The sequence below is a fragment of the Diadema antillarum genome, unplaced genomic scaffold (assembly GCF_040938485.1).
Source record: "Diadema antillarum isolate AM-2024a unplaced genomic scaffold, OU_Dant_1.0 seq00000136_RagTag, whole genome shotgun sequence".
NCBI classification, from domain to species: Eukaryota; Metazoa; Echinodermata; class Echinoidea; order Diadematoida; family Diadematidae; genus Diadema; species Diadema antillarum.
This window is the reverse complement of record NW_027271213.1, coordinates 92,669-109,945: the sequence shown is the minus strand read 5'-3', so window position 1 is coordinate 109,945 and position 17,277 is coordinate 92,669. Positions and strand designations below refer to the sequence as shown.

Here is a 17,277-nt window from a genome sequence, read left to right as displayed (position 1 = left end):
CTCTCGTACTTCGGCTTATCCAAATATTTCTTAGAGAAAATACATAGGGAAAAATCGGGACTTTTTATTTTGCTTCGAGTTAAGTGATTTTCGACTCACTCGACGTCGACTTATCCGAGGTTTACTGTAGTTGTTTTACCCGCTTCATAGCGCTGTTTCATATATTCTTTAATAGGACAAAAATAAAAAAAATATATGGCTGTCCTTAGAATTTTTCTGACGAAGATCATCCCCACTTTATGTGCATAGTGTGCGTATGTACAAAGTAGCATTATAATCCGACGTACAGTCTGACAGACAAACTATGTCAGGAGAAAACTAGTAACGTAGTTTGTTAATAATGCTAGTATGAAAAAACAGTCAAGGGTAAGCCTATCAACGTTTGGCGATCGAGTGCGAGTTATTTTTCAGCGGTGTCTGCAACAACCGCGAAACATTGCCGCCATCTCATTGCGGTATACTTTGAGGCGAAAGGCAAAGAGGAACGGATTCACACACGTGTTCAGTGTCCCCATGATCACCAAGAAACGATACCATCCTGAATCAAAGTCGATGTAGCCACCAAGGTTGAACTGCAGGAAGGTCCACTGGTTCGGAGACCAGCAAATTAAGTACAACAAGTACATAGCAAGTAGCACTTTAGTGGTGTTCCGTCTCTGGATCATGCCGGTTGCGGTGGACCGACGCGGCTGCTCAGTGGCCGACGGCAGCGACTGCTCCGCTCCCGACTGCTGAGTTTTCTTTCCTTCAGTAGGGTCGTTTTGTTCAGGAATATCATTACTACTGGATCTCTGTAGATTAGTGGTATTGTCACACCCTGGGCCGGATATGGTCGCTACAGACGCGCCGCCAGCCTGTTTGTCGGGCTCGTCGCTAATTGCTGTTGCAATGGTTGGCTGAGCTCTGGTCGGGAGCGCGCTTGAAGAAGGGATGGAGAGAACAGCCATTCGCCCAAACTCTCCCGCTCCGCGTCTGTGTGCCACCTTGTTGAGCTCACGAAATTTGCGCAGAATGGACACAAACGAGAAAGTCATGATGCAGACGGGAATAAAATACTCCCAAACAAAGAGCATCAATAGAATTCCCCGGTATTTTGGAGTGTAGCGACATTGTCCCTCGGGAGTTATATCATAGTGGAGGAATACAAGCAAAAATTGGAAAATTGGTCCCAGAAACCAAGTGGACACCCCAAGGATGTACACGGCTCGCTTTTTAAAGTGATGCAAGTACCACACGGGGTGAACCACGGCCAGATATCGTTCGATGGATAGGACGACCAAGTTGAACGTTGAGACTGCGAAACCCGAAAATACGAACAGAAATGAATTCCACAACTTGCAGTAGATTTCTGTCACGAGGGGAGGCTTCGGGATGTAGCGAATGCCGCAGCCTTCGGAGATGACGGTGGCGATAAGGATGAATGAAGTGATCGAATCGATCACGGCTTGGTTGACGATCAGCCAGTTGGTATTGTTGCTCACCGATTGTCGCCGGAGGACTATCACACAAGTCGAATTCCCGAAAAGGCCGAGAAATCCAATGAGGACTTGAAACACCTGTACGACACCAAATCCCGTGCATGCGGTCAGTTTTGTCTCGGAAGGCAACAACGTCACAGTGGCGTTGGAAGTCACAGTCGACGTCGACATGGACATCGTGTTCAACTATGAATGAGACGGGAAATCTAAAGGCGTCAAAGTCCAGCTCTCTTCAGTGATCCCGCCCTGACACTATGTTTCCTCCGAAAGAAACCCGCACTAGATGAATTCCCGTGAATTTCAACGCTCTCTTCCAGCGGACGTACGACGCGCTCCACTCAACCGCTGATTCAGTTGCTTAATTTCTGATTTTCACCCCAAGTGAATAAATGTGTCAAATTAGAATTTGCCCACCGCAAATGCACATTTCGTCATTTCTTACTGTGTGCAGTGGATTTGTGTGGGAACTTGTTCGTGCTTTTTGCGGACATGTCTGGCAGGCATAAGCTGAAGAGTAAGTAAAACCAAACAGCTAGTTGCGGCAATATACTTACGGATACTGATTAGGCGTGTGGATGTGTCGATGACGATGTGTGGAGATGTACGGCCGTTTTGCGTGTGGCAGATACGCGTGTGTGTAATGTGCCTCCGTATACAGTGTGTGTGTGTGTGTGTGTGTGTGTGTGTGTGTGTGTGTGTGTGTTTGTTTACTTGTAGTAACTTAAGAATACATGCCCACATTCCTTATTTACGACACTATAACCGACGTCACTGGGCAAAGAGATCTGCAAAGACTTTAGTTAGGAGATTGATATAGAAAGGCTCAAATAATAATCAACTTTGTTTTCCCCCTCAAGATAGATACTCGGTATCAACATACTATACAGCTCTGTTTTTATTAAAGGTGTTAATAGGAAATCTAGGTTGTAATCTGACAAAACTACGTTTCTCAAAGTTATAAGTATCTTTGCCAGATCTTTATGCTGGTTAATACATGACAGAACTGCGTTTCTCTTATAAATCTGTAAAATTTCTGTAGATACTTGATGGTGAACCCGTATTTCGAGTTACGTAATATGTAAATTTCCTTTTGTTATAGAACGCAATTCCAAGTTATGTGGCCTAAATCACTCCGTGAAAATCGTCAGGCATTTAACGTGAACATTTCGAAAGCGCCAAATTACAGCCGATCTGTCAACAAGAATTCCGTTTGTTTGGGCATTTTCGAATGTATAGACGTAAAATTACCTGCAAAATTTATACAGGCCTATTTGTGTATATGTTTATGTATATGTATATGAATACGTGCAGTAATTACTATGATGATTTATGTAATATCATTAAAGTATTATACAAATATACATATGAACATGTGTGTGTGTGTGTGTGTGTGTGTGTGTGTGCGATGTAGGAAAAGACCTCCAGTGTACAATCAACCTTTATTTGGTCGATGAATCATAAAAGCTGCTGTGCATTACTTATATCCTCAAATTTTCCTTTACATCAAACTGAATCTCGAATATCTTTCTGTACACACATGCATATTCTCTGACCTGTTCCACTGCGGAAAATTAAAAACGTGTGCTTCAGCTCAATTACTGAAATGAGGCGCTTTTGCCACAGCTGCGCACCATTGCACAGCCACCACAAAAATCATCAAAAACACGCTATATAGATGGGGGCGCGTCAAACGAAATTATATTTCTGTGCATACAAAATCCCATTTCAGGGGCTATCAACCCAATCGACATACATTCTTGAAATACAATCCCTAATATAGTGCTGTTAGGCTAGATTATATTCTTCCTGCGTCAGTCATTGCCACTGTTATTTGATTTCGGGCGCAAAATTAATCTTAGAGAGTGGTAATGCCCCCCCCCCCCTCCCCCCAAAAATAAAAGAAAGAAAGAAAGAAAGATATAGCAAGTTTATACGCTATTTACGCTACATAGGCTTTGAGAAAGACGAATGTATCATATTATGAAAGCAACAGGATGGCTTCAGATAAACAAACTCATCCTTTATAAAGCCTCGTCGATCACTTGAAAGTGACGTCCCTTGCGGGAAAACTCTTTTCTCCTCTTCTTTCTTCTTCTTCTTCTCCTTCTCCTCCTCCTCCTCGTTCTCCTCCTCCTCCTCCTTCTCCTCCTTCTTCCCCCTCTTCTGCTCACAAACTTAATTGGACATTACTTTAACTACACTCTATTTTGTTTATAGGAGGAAAAGTTGTCTTTGTAAATTTTGCTCACGGCATCTCTATAATTTGAGTGGAGCCGTGGAGAAATAGTCGATAATCTGTTGACTGATCATACATCGATCGATTGGCTTCATGTTTCACTGATCTACACGTAGATGTCCCTTGAATTTATGCTTACTTGAACCAAAATGCCGGTAGTCTTTTTTTCAAGCTGATTGCAAATCTAGAGAATGATGAAGAAGGTTTACCTAAGCGTCGTGTGACTAATATAAACGATTATTTCGAGATGTTTGTAGTAGGATTTGAGCTCAGATATATAAGGGCCTACACCGTGTAAACGTTTATCTATTGATTGTCATAACTTCTTCTGTGTCTATCCGTAGCCGCATGTCACTCACTTTTAGGCAGAAAAATACCAACAATTGTAAATCTTTTTTTTTCCGTATGCGATTTCAACCTCATGGCAGTCAGATTTTCATGTATTTATTGTAAAAATCCCCAATCAAAAAGAGACAGAATCACGTTGTCACGCCATATGATTCAAAGGTGTGTTATCGTGCCATGCCTTATGCGTATACGAGGTTTATCAGAATAATATCACTGACTTTTCCCGTAGTCAGTGTGTGACGCGTGTACGCATAAATTGAATGTACACTACTTTACTCTAACTGGCGTTCTAGCCTAATGGGCTTAGACGCTTTGCATTTTATTTTGTGAATGAATTTTTAATTATGCTCATGACATTTTAAAGTCTCGTCATTTGCATTTCAAAGTCGACTCAAACTTTGTATCATACTGCGGTTGTTTATACGGCTAGATTTTGCTTTTTGGAGACACTAACACATTGCGCGCCAATGTGGAATACGAAGCTTTCAAGTTTAACATTCTTCACGATCAACATGGCGGAGATACTTATAGATTACCTAAAAAAAAGCAAAAATAACAGCAACAAACAACAACAACAACAACAACAACAACAAACATAACTGGTCGAATATTGTATCAAAAGACGAATGTACAAATAGATAATTTCAATATATTGCAACTGATTGACAAATTGCCCTACATCGACGTAAATAAGCACTGAATTGATCAGTGTTTTAGTAGTAGCCATGATAAAAAATCATGGGCGTACATACTCGAGCAGGATTCGAACCCACGACCTCCTGATCACCGGACAGGCGTCATCTCCACTAGACCACCGAGCTTTCGCCCGACAGCAAGTGTTGGTTCTAATCCTTATAGCATGCAGCGGGTACTGCTTTTTTTATTCAAATTTATGAAGTTCTTCCGTCGTGATGTTTTCATTGCAACTGATTGACAAATTGCCCTACATCGACGTAAATAAGCACTGAATTGATCAGTGTTTTAGTAGTAGCCATGATAAAAAATCATGGGCGTACATACTCGAGCAGGATTCGAACCCACGACCTCCTGATCACCGGACAGGCGTCATCTCCACTAGACCACCGAGCTTTCGCCCGACAGCAAGTGTTGGTTCTAATCCTTATAGCATGCAGCGGGTACTGCTTTTGTTATTCAAATTTATGAAGTTCTTCCGTCGTGATGTTTTCATTGCAACTGATTGACAAATTGCCCTACATCGACGTAAATAAGCACTGAATTGATCAGTGTTTTAGTAGTAGCCATGATAAAAAATCATGGGCGTACATACTCGAGCAGGATTCGAACCCACGACCTCCTGATCACCGGACAGGCGTCATCTCCACTAGACCACCGAGCTTTCGCCCGACAGCAAGTGTTGGTTCTAATCCTTATAGCATGCAGCGGGTACTGCTTTTGTTATTCAAATTTATGAAGTTCTTCCGTCGTGATGTTTTCATTGCAACTGATTGACAAATTGCCCTACATCGACGTAAATAAGCACTGAATTGATCAGTGTTTTAGTAGTAGCCATGATAAAAAATCATGGGCGTACATACTCGAGCAGGATTCGAACCCACGACCTCCTGATCACCGGACAGGCGTCATCTCCACTAGACCACCGAGCTTTCGCCCGACAGCAAGTGTTGGTTCTAATCCTTATAGCATGCAGCGGGTACTGCTTTTGTTATTCAAATTTATGAAGTTCTTCCGTCGTGATGTTTTCATTGCAACTGATTGACAAATTGCCCTACATCGACGTAAATAAGCACTGAATTGATCAGTGTTTTAGTAGTAGCCATGATAAAAAATCATGGGCGTACATACTCGAGCAGGATTCGAACCCACGACCTCCTGATCACCGGACAGGCGTCATCTCCACTAGACCACCGAGCTTTCGCCCGACAGCAAGTGTTGGTTCTAATCCTTATAGCATGCAGCGGGTACTGCTTTTGTTATTCAAATTTATGAAGTTCTTCCGTCGTGATGTTTTCATTGCAACTGATTGACAAATTGCCCTACATCGACGTAAATAAGCACTGAATTGATCAGTGTTTTAGTAGTAGCCATGATAAAAAATCATGGGCGTACATACTCGAGCAGGATTCGAACCCACGACCTCCTGATCACCGGACAGGCGTCATCTCCACTAGACCACCGAGCTTTCGCCCGACAGCAAGTGTTGGTTCTAATCCTTATAGCATGCAGCGGGTACTGCTTTTGTTATTCAAATTTATGAAGTTCTTCCGTCGTGATGTTTTCATTGCAACTGATTGACAAATTGCCCTACATCGACGTAAATAAGCACTGAATTGATCAGTGTTTTAGTAGTAGCCATGATAAAAAATCATGGGCGTACATACTCGAGCAGGATTCGAACCCACGACCTCCTGATCACCGGACAGGCGTCATCTCCACTAGACCACCGAGCTTTCGCCCGACAGCAAGTGTTGGTTCTAATCCTTATAGCATGCAGCGGGTACTGCTTTTGTTATTCAAATTTATGAAGTTCTTCCGTCGTGATGTTTTCATTGCAACTGATTGACAAATTGCCCTACATCGACGTAAATAAGCACTGAATTGATCAGTGTTTTAGTAGTAGCCATGATAAAAAATCATGGGCGTACATACTCGAGCAGGATTCGAACCCACGACCTCCTGATCACCGGACAGGCGTCATCTCCACTAGACCACCGAGCTTTCGCCCGACAGCAAGTGTTGGTTCTAATCCTTATAGCATGCAGCGGGTACTGCTTTTGTTATTCAAATTTATGAAGTTCTTCCGTCGTGATGTTTTCATTGCAACTGATTGACAAATTGCCCTACATCGACGTAAATAAGCACTGAATTGATCAGTGTTTTAGTAGTAGCCATGATAAAAAATCATGGGCGTACATACTCGAGCAGGATTCGAACCCACGACCTCCTGATCACCGGACAGGCGTCATCTCCACTAGACCACCGAGCTTTCGCCCGACAGCAAGTGTTGGTTCTAATCCTTATAGCATGCAGCGGGTACTGATTTTGTTATTCAAATTTATGAAGTTCTTCCGTCGTGATGTTTTCATTGCAACTGATTGACAAATTGCCCTACATCGACGTAAATAAGCACTGAATTGATCAGTGTTTTAGTAGTAGCCATGATAAAAAATCATGGGCGTACATACTCGAGCAGGATTCGAACCCACGACCTCCTGATCACCGGACAGGCGTCATCTCCACTAGACCACCGAGCTTTCGCCCGATAGCAAGTGTTGGTTCTAATCCTTATAGCATGCAGCGGGTACTGCTTTTGTTATTCAAATTTATGAAGTTCTTCCGTCGTGATGTTTTCATTGCAACTGATTGACAAATTGCCCTACATCGACGTAAATAAGCACTGAATTGATCAGTGTTTTAGTAGTAGCCATGATAAAAATCATGGGCGTACATACTCGAGCAGGATTCGAACCCACGACCTCCTGATCACCGGACAGGCGTCATCTCCACTAGACCACCGAGCTTTCGCCCGACAGCAAGTGTTGGTTCTAATCCTTATAGCATGCAGCGGGTACTGCTTTTGATAAATTTGAATTTTTCATAAATTTGAATTTGAATTTCAATATACATGTTGATATAGTCGTAAATCAATCATATTAGAAATTGAAAACCAGCCTTCCACGCTTTTTTTTTTACCTTGATCTCCAATAGCCTCACAAGCAACTATGAAATGTAATACATAATTATTGTAAGCATCATGCTCTTTCATGCTGGGGAAAGGAAGAATAAGTCACTCGTGAGAGAGAAAAGGCGTCACTGCAGACACGAGATAAATTGAACCAACACATACACGCTGATGCGCAAACATTATTTTAATCCACTTATATTGAGCCCTATCAAGGTAATCCTCCACAAGGTCAGTGTATGTATCCTGCTTGATCCAAAAAAAAAAAAAAAAGATACTTGATGGCTTTGCTCTAGGCCACAGTGAAAGTTTATCCTGTTTTTTTTTTCTTTTCAATCATCTCGTTATATATACAGCGACAAACAACAACATAACAGCTATATGAGATACTGGCAAAGTAGGATGCTGGCAGCAAAGGATGGGAACAAAATACGCTAATGTAATTATGAAATTGCTGTTGAGTGGTTGATCAAGGTGATGGTTGATTGAGGTATGAAAAGAAAATCCTCTACCGGATCACTGAACGGCATTTAACGCCGTATTAAAGACGACTCGAGCGTTGCGACGAAATGAATGTCACTTATATCAATTAGAACCTTGCACTTCGTGTAGTATAATAATATGGTATAAGGTGCATGCTACGTGAGGAGCGTGTCTAGATTGTATACCCACTGACAGATCGTAATTCATATATACACATTCCCAAGTTGTGGGGAATGTACATTGCCCTGGTAGTAAGTCATGCAGGAGAGAAGAGCATCAGCAAAGCGACGTATATGAATAGATCGTGTGTCGTTGTAATTCATTTATGATTTTAAAACAGGTGACAAAGTCGAACCCGGAATTTGTCGCAAATTTACGGGAGATCCTGGTGAGTTCAGCCACAAGGAGATTTGATCCACCACCCAGAACTGCCACTTATACTCCAGATATAAAGTTCGAATGCCTACTGTTGACAGAGTGTCACATATCTTTCTTTTTGGTCATGGCAAAGAGTTGTTTAGTAGATTTATGAACATAGGGTGAGGGCAGAACTCTAAATTGCTGAATAAAGTTGTTTCCAGATTTAGAGGTGAGACCTTTTCTGTCATTTACACAATTGTTATAGAAGCAGTTATTTTTGTGATATATGGTGTAAGGATGACAAGAAGTTCTCCAACCAGTGATGCAGATTTAGGAAATATGGTTCATTATGTAAAAAAGTGGCTCAACTTTCCTGGATCTCCCCTATACGTGTGCGCTGAGGCATGAGTGAGTTAAGTTATATATTTCCAGTAAACTCCTCCTCCCCCTCCCCCTAAAAAGAGATAAAATAAACATAACAAAACAAAAAAGAAGGAAGAGTAAAAGATATGCGAGTAGCGAACATCTTCTGCGGCAACAATGGTATAGTATCGATCTCTGTCGGGAATTTTGCCTCCGATACTAGTTCCGTGTTACTACGTTTATTGGAGTCGGACATACGATACCGGGTGTCGGTTTACAATAATTGATCACATACCCATCAAATTGTCCACGCTAGACACCATTTGCTGGTGCTTAATCCTATTGCACAGCTATGCTCATTCCCACAAATCAATACCATTTCTTGAATATACACATTTTTCTACGTTTTCATAAATGGATAAGAAACATTTTGATAATGAAATTGATATCTTCTAATGTCTCAAAAGGAGTAGGCCTAATGAAACAAACTAAAAGTACATTTTCTCCCACGTCTCTCTCTGAATTATATTCAATAGTATCTTTAATTAGTTTATCCAGATTTGTTTTACTGCAATCTATCTTGGGGAAATTCTGTAAACCTAGAAACTCCTTCTTTTTATTCCTGATTTTAAAAAAAAAACGTTGCGGATTTGTACGTATGAAGTTACATTATTAGCAAGTATAAAACAGATCCATTGTTCTGCGAATCTACAACATGATATCCGTAAACCATATGGCTATCTTTATGTTAAACTTTCAAAACATTCTCTACCTTTGATTTTTAAACGCTTTCATGTGTACGTAAGACCAGAGTCTATTATCATCATGCTCCTGCATGGTGATTAACCTACACGAATAACCTCAGACTGCTCCTAGCGCAAAACAAACAAAACAAAACAAAACAAAACAAAACAACAAACAAACAAACAAACAAAAACTCAAACCAATAGCAACCCTAAAACACAATGATCTTCACTTTCAAATTTATTTAATTTCCATCAAACAAACAGGGAAATTATGTACTGATGTAGGCCTACAGTGTATAACCAGAACATAATAGTAATAATTGCAAAAACGTGAATTAACAAAATACATTTGAAAATTAACACATAATTGTATATTTTTTAAATATATTTTCATCGAACAAATTAAATAAGGATGGTCTTGATGCATAGAATTCATCACTCGAATTAGCTGCCTCTTCTCTGTGCCACGTTTATTCCCTGTTCATTTAGGTTTGTGTGTGAAGTTTTATGCGCATTTGACTCGTTTGCACAGGAGGGGTCAAGGCTCTATACTATATATGAAGAATTATTTCCATCCACTGAATACAACCATGACTTGAATATCAAGACCCGTTTACGTTCCTCTTCTTAAAAGGGAAATCCAGTCCAAATACAAGTTAGCCTGATAAGAAAGAGTAAAATATTAAGAGTTCAATGGTCAAATTTTGATCGAAATCGGATGTAAAATAAGGAAGTTATGACATTTTTCGCTAATTTTTGAGGAAACAGTTCTTAAATGGTTGATATAAATATGCAAATGGCAACGTGGGCATGTCATTCCCTCACAACTTACCATAATCACAATAGATTGTACATAAAATTTTGAAATTTCCAGTTTTTTATTCAAACGCAATTATGCCCGAGGCTCAAGTCCTCACATATCTAACTGATCACTATTCTGAAGTTATTCAACCAGCAATACCAGATTTAATGTTTCACACTTCATTAACAGAAACATTGAATTTCATCATTTTTTTTGTACACGATCAATGAAAAATTAGGGGGGTTATGACATGGTCAACTCACTCATTTGCATATTCATATCCACTGTACAAGAACTGTTTTGCAGAAATTAGCAAAACTTCAAACTTTCATGACTTCCTTATTTTTCATCCGATTTCATTCAAATTTTTACTGTTAAACTTGTAAGATTTTACTCTTTTTTATCAGACTATGTTATTTTTGGACTGGATTTCCCCTTTAAACCCAACAAATTTCCCCTCTGAACACTGACAATATTATTACTCCGCATTATTCCGCAAACTAAAGATTCCCAGCAATATGCAATACACCCCGCCTCCCTGCTTCAGTTTACATGCACAAACGTATGCAGTTTGTACAGAACGGCAACTCATTACATGATGACATTCACTTTGTGAATCCTCCATACCCTCACGTATGTAGGCCTATGTATTTTTGGAATATTTTTACTATTTTTTTTATCGCTTCAAGCAACTGCTTATAGTATCGATCGCCCTCTGCATTAATCAGAATTTTATTTATTTTATGAAACAAAGTTTTGAATGTAATCTATATGTACAATGTATAATTTCTTTAGCAACTGATTCCTTTGTCATGCATATTGTCATAGTATTTTTGTCAATATTTATTTTGGAATAAGTGCAGTCGGCAGGATATGAAAGACGAGGCAAAGCATTGCAGAAAAATAAAGAAGTATACGGAAGACTGAGATACTTAAGAATTGCATCTTTATAATAAGAATATATAAAACTGATTTTTGCAAGCATCTATTTTTGCTTATAAATGAATGCAATTAACCCAGTATTGATAAACAATTTCCATCCACTGTGCACCTTCCATTCAAGCATTTTTTGCATATGACTGTATTGTCTTCTGCAGTAATCACAATATTGTATTGATTTTACCAAACAAATTCAGGCTTTGTATCGAATATACCCATTACTGTATAATTTGTTTATTTTATATCATATGATCATTTCCATATTATATGTCATAATGTTAACTTTTATCTTGAAATAAATGCAAAAATGTATTCTGCAAAGAAATAAACTTTTAGACTTCAATAACGAGAGAAAAAGAAGAGACTTAACGCAAAATCAATAGAACACAAATGAAACGAAATGTCGCCAAAAACTCATCACGCCACTGCGTGTACAAGATCATTATAGATGGCCTTCCCCCTCCCCCCCTCCCCCCTCCCCCCCCTCCCCCCCCCCCCCCCCCCCCCCACACACACACACAAAACCACCACCACTGGTGTGTACGTAGCTGCATAATGGTTTTGTAAGTGAATTCGCCGCTCCTCTACTGATATATTTTGTTGTGTTAGCACTATGGGATCCCCTACGTTTTGTTAGGGACTCTTAGTAATGCGAAATGCCGGTTATTGCATAATCGCATGTGCGATGTATTACACATGAGAATCAGTGTGTGGATTCGTCGGTAATTGTGAATGCTTTTTGCAATTCAGATCAAAACACAGAAGTTCCTCGGAGGGAATCATGAGTTTAACAAGAATTCTTACTGGGAGATACTCTTCTCTGACGAGAAATATCTATCATCTGAAGCTGGTAAGGAGGCGCGACATGATGAATACTGAGCGTTGTTGTAATTTAATTCTGTCCCATACGCAGGCATTGGTGTTGCTTTTTAACCCGTGTGAAATCTGGACGGAAGTTGTAAATGAATGGCAGCTACGGAGCTAATGCTGTTTTGTACTCCACCTGCATTCTCATAATTTATGCTGCATTAAGCCTAACCCTGACTGTAACCCCAATCCTGGGACTGGGTAGATTAAGCTTAAGCATGTGGCTAGCTAGGGAATCAGCTCGGGAAACCCACTCACAAGGGGGGCCCCTCCTTTTAAGTAACCCGTCCCCCTTATAAGTAAACCCCGTCCCCCTTATAAGTAACCCCGGGGCACCCCTTATCAGCTTATAAGGAGTCTCCACGCATTTTTGCAATGCAACGCGAAAATGAAAGGACTGCGGCAATTCGCTTGATTATGTCCATAAAGCTTCACAAGTTTCCTAGTTACTCACAAAATTTGAGCAAAATCGGTTCGAGGCATCATATCTAAAATCATGGATTTAAATGCGATGTCAAACGACCCATGCGAACGCTGGAATGCGAGCGATTGCTGGCGTGAGTGTCTCCAGGCGCAGCGGCGATGCCTGAGTGAAGACGTGGCGACTGAACACGGATACTTACATTCATTCAGGTGGCTTTAAATGAAGGAAAAATAACAATAGTAATGAAATAGTCAACCACCTACCTTTGCAATTGGTATGCATATATACAAAAGGATACGTTCTGATAGGGCAGTCCAGTTGAAGTCGTCCCTAAACAAAAATTTTAAGTTGAAACTTGTAAGTTTCGCCGATGAAGCTTGATATTTCCAACAGCTCACGCATTCAGCCAAAATTGAACATACGTGTCAATGACATGTATGTTCAATTTGGGTCGCATGGGTCGTTTGACATCGCATTTAAATCCATGATTTTAGATATGATGCCTCGAACCGATTTTGCTCAAATTTTGTGAGTAACTAGGAAACTTGTGAAGCTTTGTGGACATAATCAAGCGAATTGCCGCAGTCCTTTCATTTTCGCGTTGCATTGCAAAAAAGCGTGGAGACTCCTTATAAGGGGTGCCCCGGGGGTTACTTATAAGGGGGACGGGGTTACTTATAAGGTAGCCCCGGAGACCGCGCCGCCAGGCGCGGTCCTGGCGGCTTCCCCGCAGTTTCGCTTATGTTATAGTTCAAGTATTCTGTGCGCTTGTGCAAGTGATTGTGAATTCTGTGAACATCGGTGAGCTGCTTATAAGACATCATTTTGTGCATCACAAGCAATGAAATGCATCAAACAGTCGCCGATGATAGTCATTTAGGTTTCATCGACCCATGTAAGTATTCCTAGTAGTTTCTGTTGAAAAATTAAGGAAATATAGCGCCGCAAAGGCACCCGTTTGTTCAACATGAAGATCTTTTACGGGAGCACGGCGCAGCCGCCACACTGCGTGTGGCGGCTGTCGCAGTTACTTATAAGGGGGACGGGTTACTTATAAGGAGGGGCCCCCCTTGTGAGTGGGTTTCCCGAGCTGGAATAGACTAATGTCAAAATTGCATGAGACGAGGGCCCTTGCCTTGTTTGTAGGCCTTGTATTAAAATCATGATGATACATGTACAAGCTAGTCCACACCTTCTAGATCTAGACTAGTGGATGTTCTACATTTTTATACCAGTGACTACACACAGCACAGCTTGATGTGTTTGCCTTTATAACTGTGAGTGATGATAGCCTGATACCTTGAATGAGTGATTGATAGGAAGTATATTTCTTTTTAATTAAGGTTGAATATGAATCATGGATGGCCATGGGTGCAGGGTGCAGAGTAGACAGAAAGATCCGTCTGTCCGGAGGACTCTTTTATATTTTGCCACTAACGCTGTCCTCCGTAGACAGACGGAAGGTATCAGTACCCATTGCTGTGTGGATGTTCTTAACCGCTGTCTCTATGGAAAATTGGGTGAGGTACCTCACCCTTCTCGATTGCGTCTAACAATGTGTTAATTCACGCCCCTAAGTCGGCAAATTTAAGCTTGTATAGTGAAATTAGTTTTTTAAGAATACATTACACTCACCAGATTAATGAATAATCCAACATTTTAGCAGAATTTTCAACGTAAAACACAGCCTGTCGCGTTGTCACATTCAAACTGCAGGAACATACACTACGAATCTATTAGCCAATCACATGCGAGGTAGTTTCTACGTGTTTGTTTTACTAAAACACGTACCTCGCATGTGATTGGCTTACAGATTCAAAATGGCGACTTACTGCTCGCGATCGGCGATGTTGCGATATTGATAAAATTTCCGCGTTATAACCGAGTTTATGTGAGTATTTTGATTGCACAATGTGAGAAATTTATCCCAAATATTGCTGCATAATGTGTCATGTCATGTCGAACTTGTTTGAATGTAAAAAAGCTGTCTGAAATTTGGTTTATCGCAACGTTTGATCTGTGCGCGATGCTCCACATAGGAGCTGGGATCATTGACTTAGGTCTGTATACGGAGGGGATCCGTGAAGCCAGACGCAGTCTCCGCGGAACATTCCCCGACGGACAGATACAGACTGATCTTTCGGTCAAGGTGCAGAGCAGCATTCAGACTTGACCGAAAGATCGGTCTGTATCTGTCCGTCGGGTAATGTTCCACGGAGACTGCGTCTGGCTTCACGGATCCCTCCCCCCCCCCCCCCCCCCCCATACAGACTGAAGTCAATGATTCCGGCTCCTGTGTGGAGCAGTCGCGCACAGATCAAACGTTACAATATATCGATAAACCAAATTTCAGACAGCTTTTTTACATTCAAACAAGTTTGACATGACATGACACATTATGCAGCAATATGTGGGGTAAATTTCTCACATTGTGCAATCGAAATACTCACAGTAACTTGGTTATAATGCAGAAATTTTATTCATATCGCAATATCGCCGTTCGCTCAGTAGCTGATGAAACTCGGAAGTGGCCCCCCTCCCCCCACTTTTGAAAATGTTCCACTGGCCATGCATTATACTTCTTAAGCAAACCACCTTATTAATCTTTGCGTGTGTGTGATACAAATGTATGTTTGCTTGCATATACATGTAGTTTACCCCTTGTGGATGACCTTGAACTTTTGTAGAAACTTTGATGAAAAGCATGAATTTTTTTCTTTGCCATCTTTCTAGACAAGGCCGGCCATAACAGCTACTGGTAAATACTCAACATTAGTGTCACAAGATGTAAGTATTCTAACTGCTTTTTGTTCTTGCTCTGTAGTGTACTAACTGTATTTTGTTTGATAAGCACATCAGAAGTTCAATGTGATTTAGATTTGATTAAAGGTCATATTTACCTTTGCGAGCAGTGATTTAAAACATTTTCAAGATATCACATTTGATGCATACATATCATGTGTAGGTCTGTTGTATCACAAAACACTCCTTGCACCCCACCATATAAAATTTTTGCAATAAAGCCTAAAATATGAGAGGAGATATCATCAGTATTTTTCTCAATAAACTGTAACTGTAGAAGGTTTAGTCTGAAAACATTTGTATTATAACTATTGTTCACATTTTGTGTATTTAACACTACTTAACACTGATTTTACGGATTCAAATTTTTACAGTGGTTATCAGGCCTGTAGTCCAGTCAAAATATGAAATGACCCCCAACTAATTGCAACAGAAACGATTCCACTTGCATTTGAACTGGAAGGGCAACTAAAATAACATATTAAAAGTTCCCTAAAATTCGAGTGGTGGATCAGTGTCTAATTTGCATAAATTCAAAATGGCCACCATACAACCTATTTATGCCCATATCTCGGGATATATAACCCACAGAAAGTAAATTCCGGTGTCTAAACCTATGTTTTTTAGGTCAAGTACAATTTTGTTATCTGTAGCAACTTTCAAGCATCCCTTTATATAGTTTTTGCATATATTTGCATATAATTACATGCAAAATGGCCACCAAATTGCCTGTGCAAGCCCGTATCTTCGTATACCATTAATGTACACTCAGGAATAAGTCGCTATATATCTGGACATAAAACCCGCAGAAAATAGATTCTGGTGTCTAAACCTATGTTTTTTAGGTCGGGGAATACAATTTTGATATAAGCAGTAAATTTCAAACTTCCCTTTATACATTTTTTGCATATATTTGCATTCAATTAAATGCAAAATGGCCGCCATAATGCCACTACATCTTATATTTCTATCTGTAAAAGGTACCTAGTGATGGTGTCTGTGGTCTTAATTTTACTGCTGAGAATCACTGATGTAGAATACGTTCCACTCAGGAATAAATACCTATATTTCACAAAAAATTTGCATATATTTATACATAAATCTATTCAAATTACTACCGAGAATATAATTTCAGATATACGAATATGAGCTGCAGAACATTAATTGTACTGTAATGTATACATCCAAGATTTCAAGGGAAAATTGTTATGATACCATTCACAACCTTGATGATTATCCTTACACCTAGTGTTTATATTCTTGCATTGATTAAAAGTATTGTATTACATTGTACTCACATTTTCTTGACATAAAGCCTCAGAACAGAAAACAACTGTATGTAGCATCGAATAGAACATATCTTTATTTAACTGTAATCTCAACGTAGCTTCCAAAGTGTGCTCAATAGGTACACAAATATTAAAGTCTCAAATTATGTAGTAGGAATCGTTAAAATATTTCATGTATATTCAATGTATTATATTTTGTAATTTGCCCTCATGTTCACTGCTTATACTTGTGTCTATGTTGCAATTCATTATTTATTCCTTCTTTGTTTTTGCCAAAGGGGGAGGGGGGGGGGGGGGCATGTCATCAAGTTCATGATTATCAATAAGCTACTCTACAAAAGTTTCATGAGTTTGGACATATCTCATATAGCTTTCAAAGTGTGCGATGATTTGTATCCATGTTTAGTCGATACTTGTGTCTTTTGTTGCAAAACTTTTGGTAAAGGCATGTTTATCTATGTGCAACATATGACAGTGAT

At 40.0% G+C, this 17,277-nt stretch overlaps 2 protein-coding genes across 2 annotated transcripts in view; one reads left to right on the top strand and one right to left on the bottom strand.

The window, feature by feature from the left end:
* Nucleotides 1-407: 407 nt before the first annotated feature.
* LOC139727566 (cholecystokinin receptor-like) lies at nucleotides 408-1,655 on the bottom strand. Its single transcript, XM_071638548.1, has one exon. It carries the CDS (start codon nucleotides 1,653-1,655, stop codon nucleotides 408-410), a length of 1,248 nt encoding a protein of 415 aa, XP_071494649.1.
* Nucleotides 1,656-12,111: 10,456 nt separating this feature from the next.
* The window catches only part of LOC139727544 (elongation factor G, mitochondrial-like), a 30,589-nt gene continuing 25,423 nt past the window's right edge, over nucleotides 12,112-17,277 (top strand). Inside the window, exons 1-2 of the mRNA XM_071638518.1 lie at nucleotides 12,112-12,266; nucleotides 15,441-15,494. Of these exons, the coding sequence (XP_071494619.1) occupies nucleotides 12,198-12,266; nucleotides 15,441-15,494 (123 nt within the window). The 5' untranslated portion in view covers nucleotides 12,112-12,197. The remainder of the gene's footprint in view (nucleotides 12,267-15,440; nucleotides 15,495-17,277) is intronic.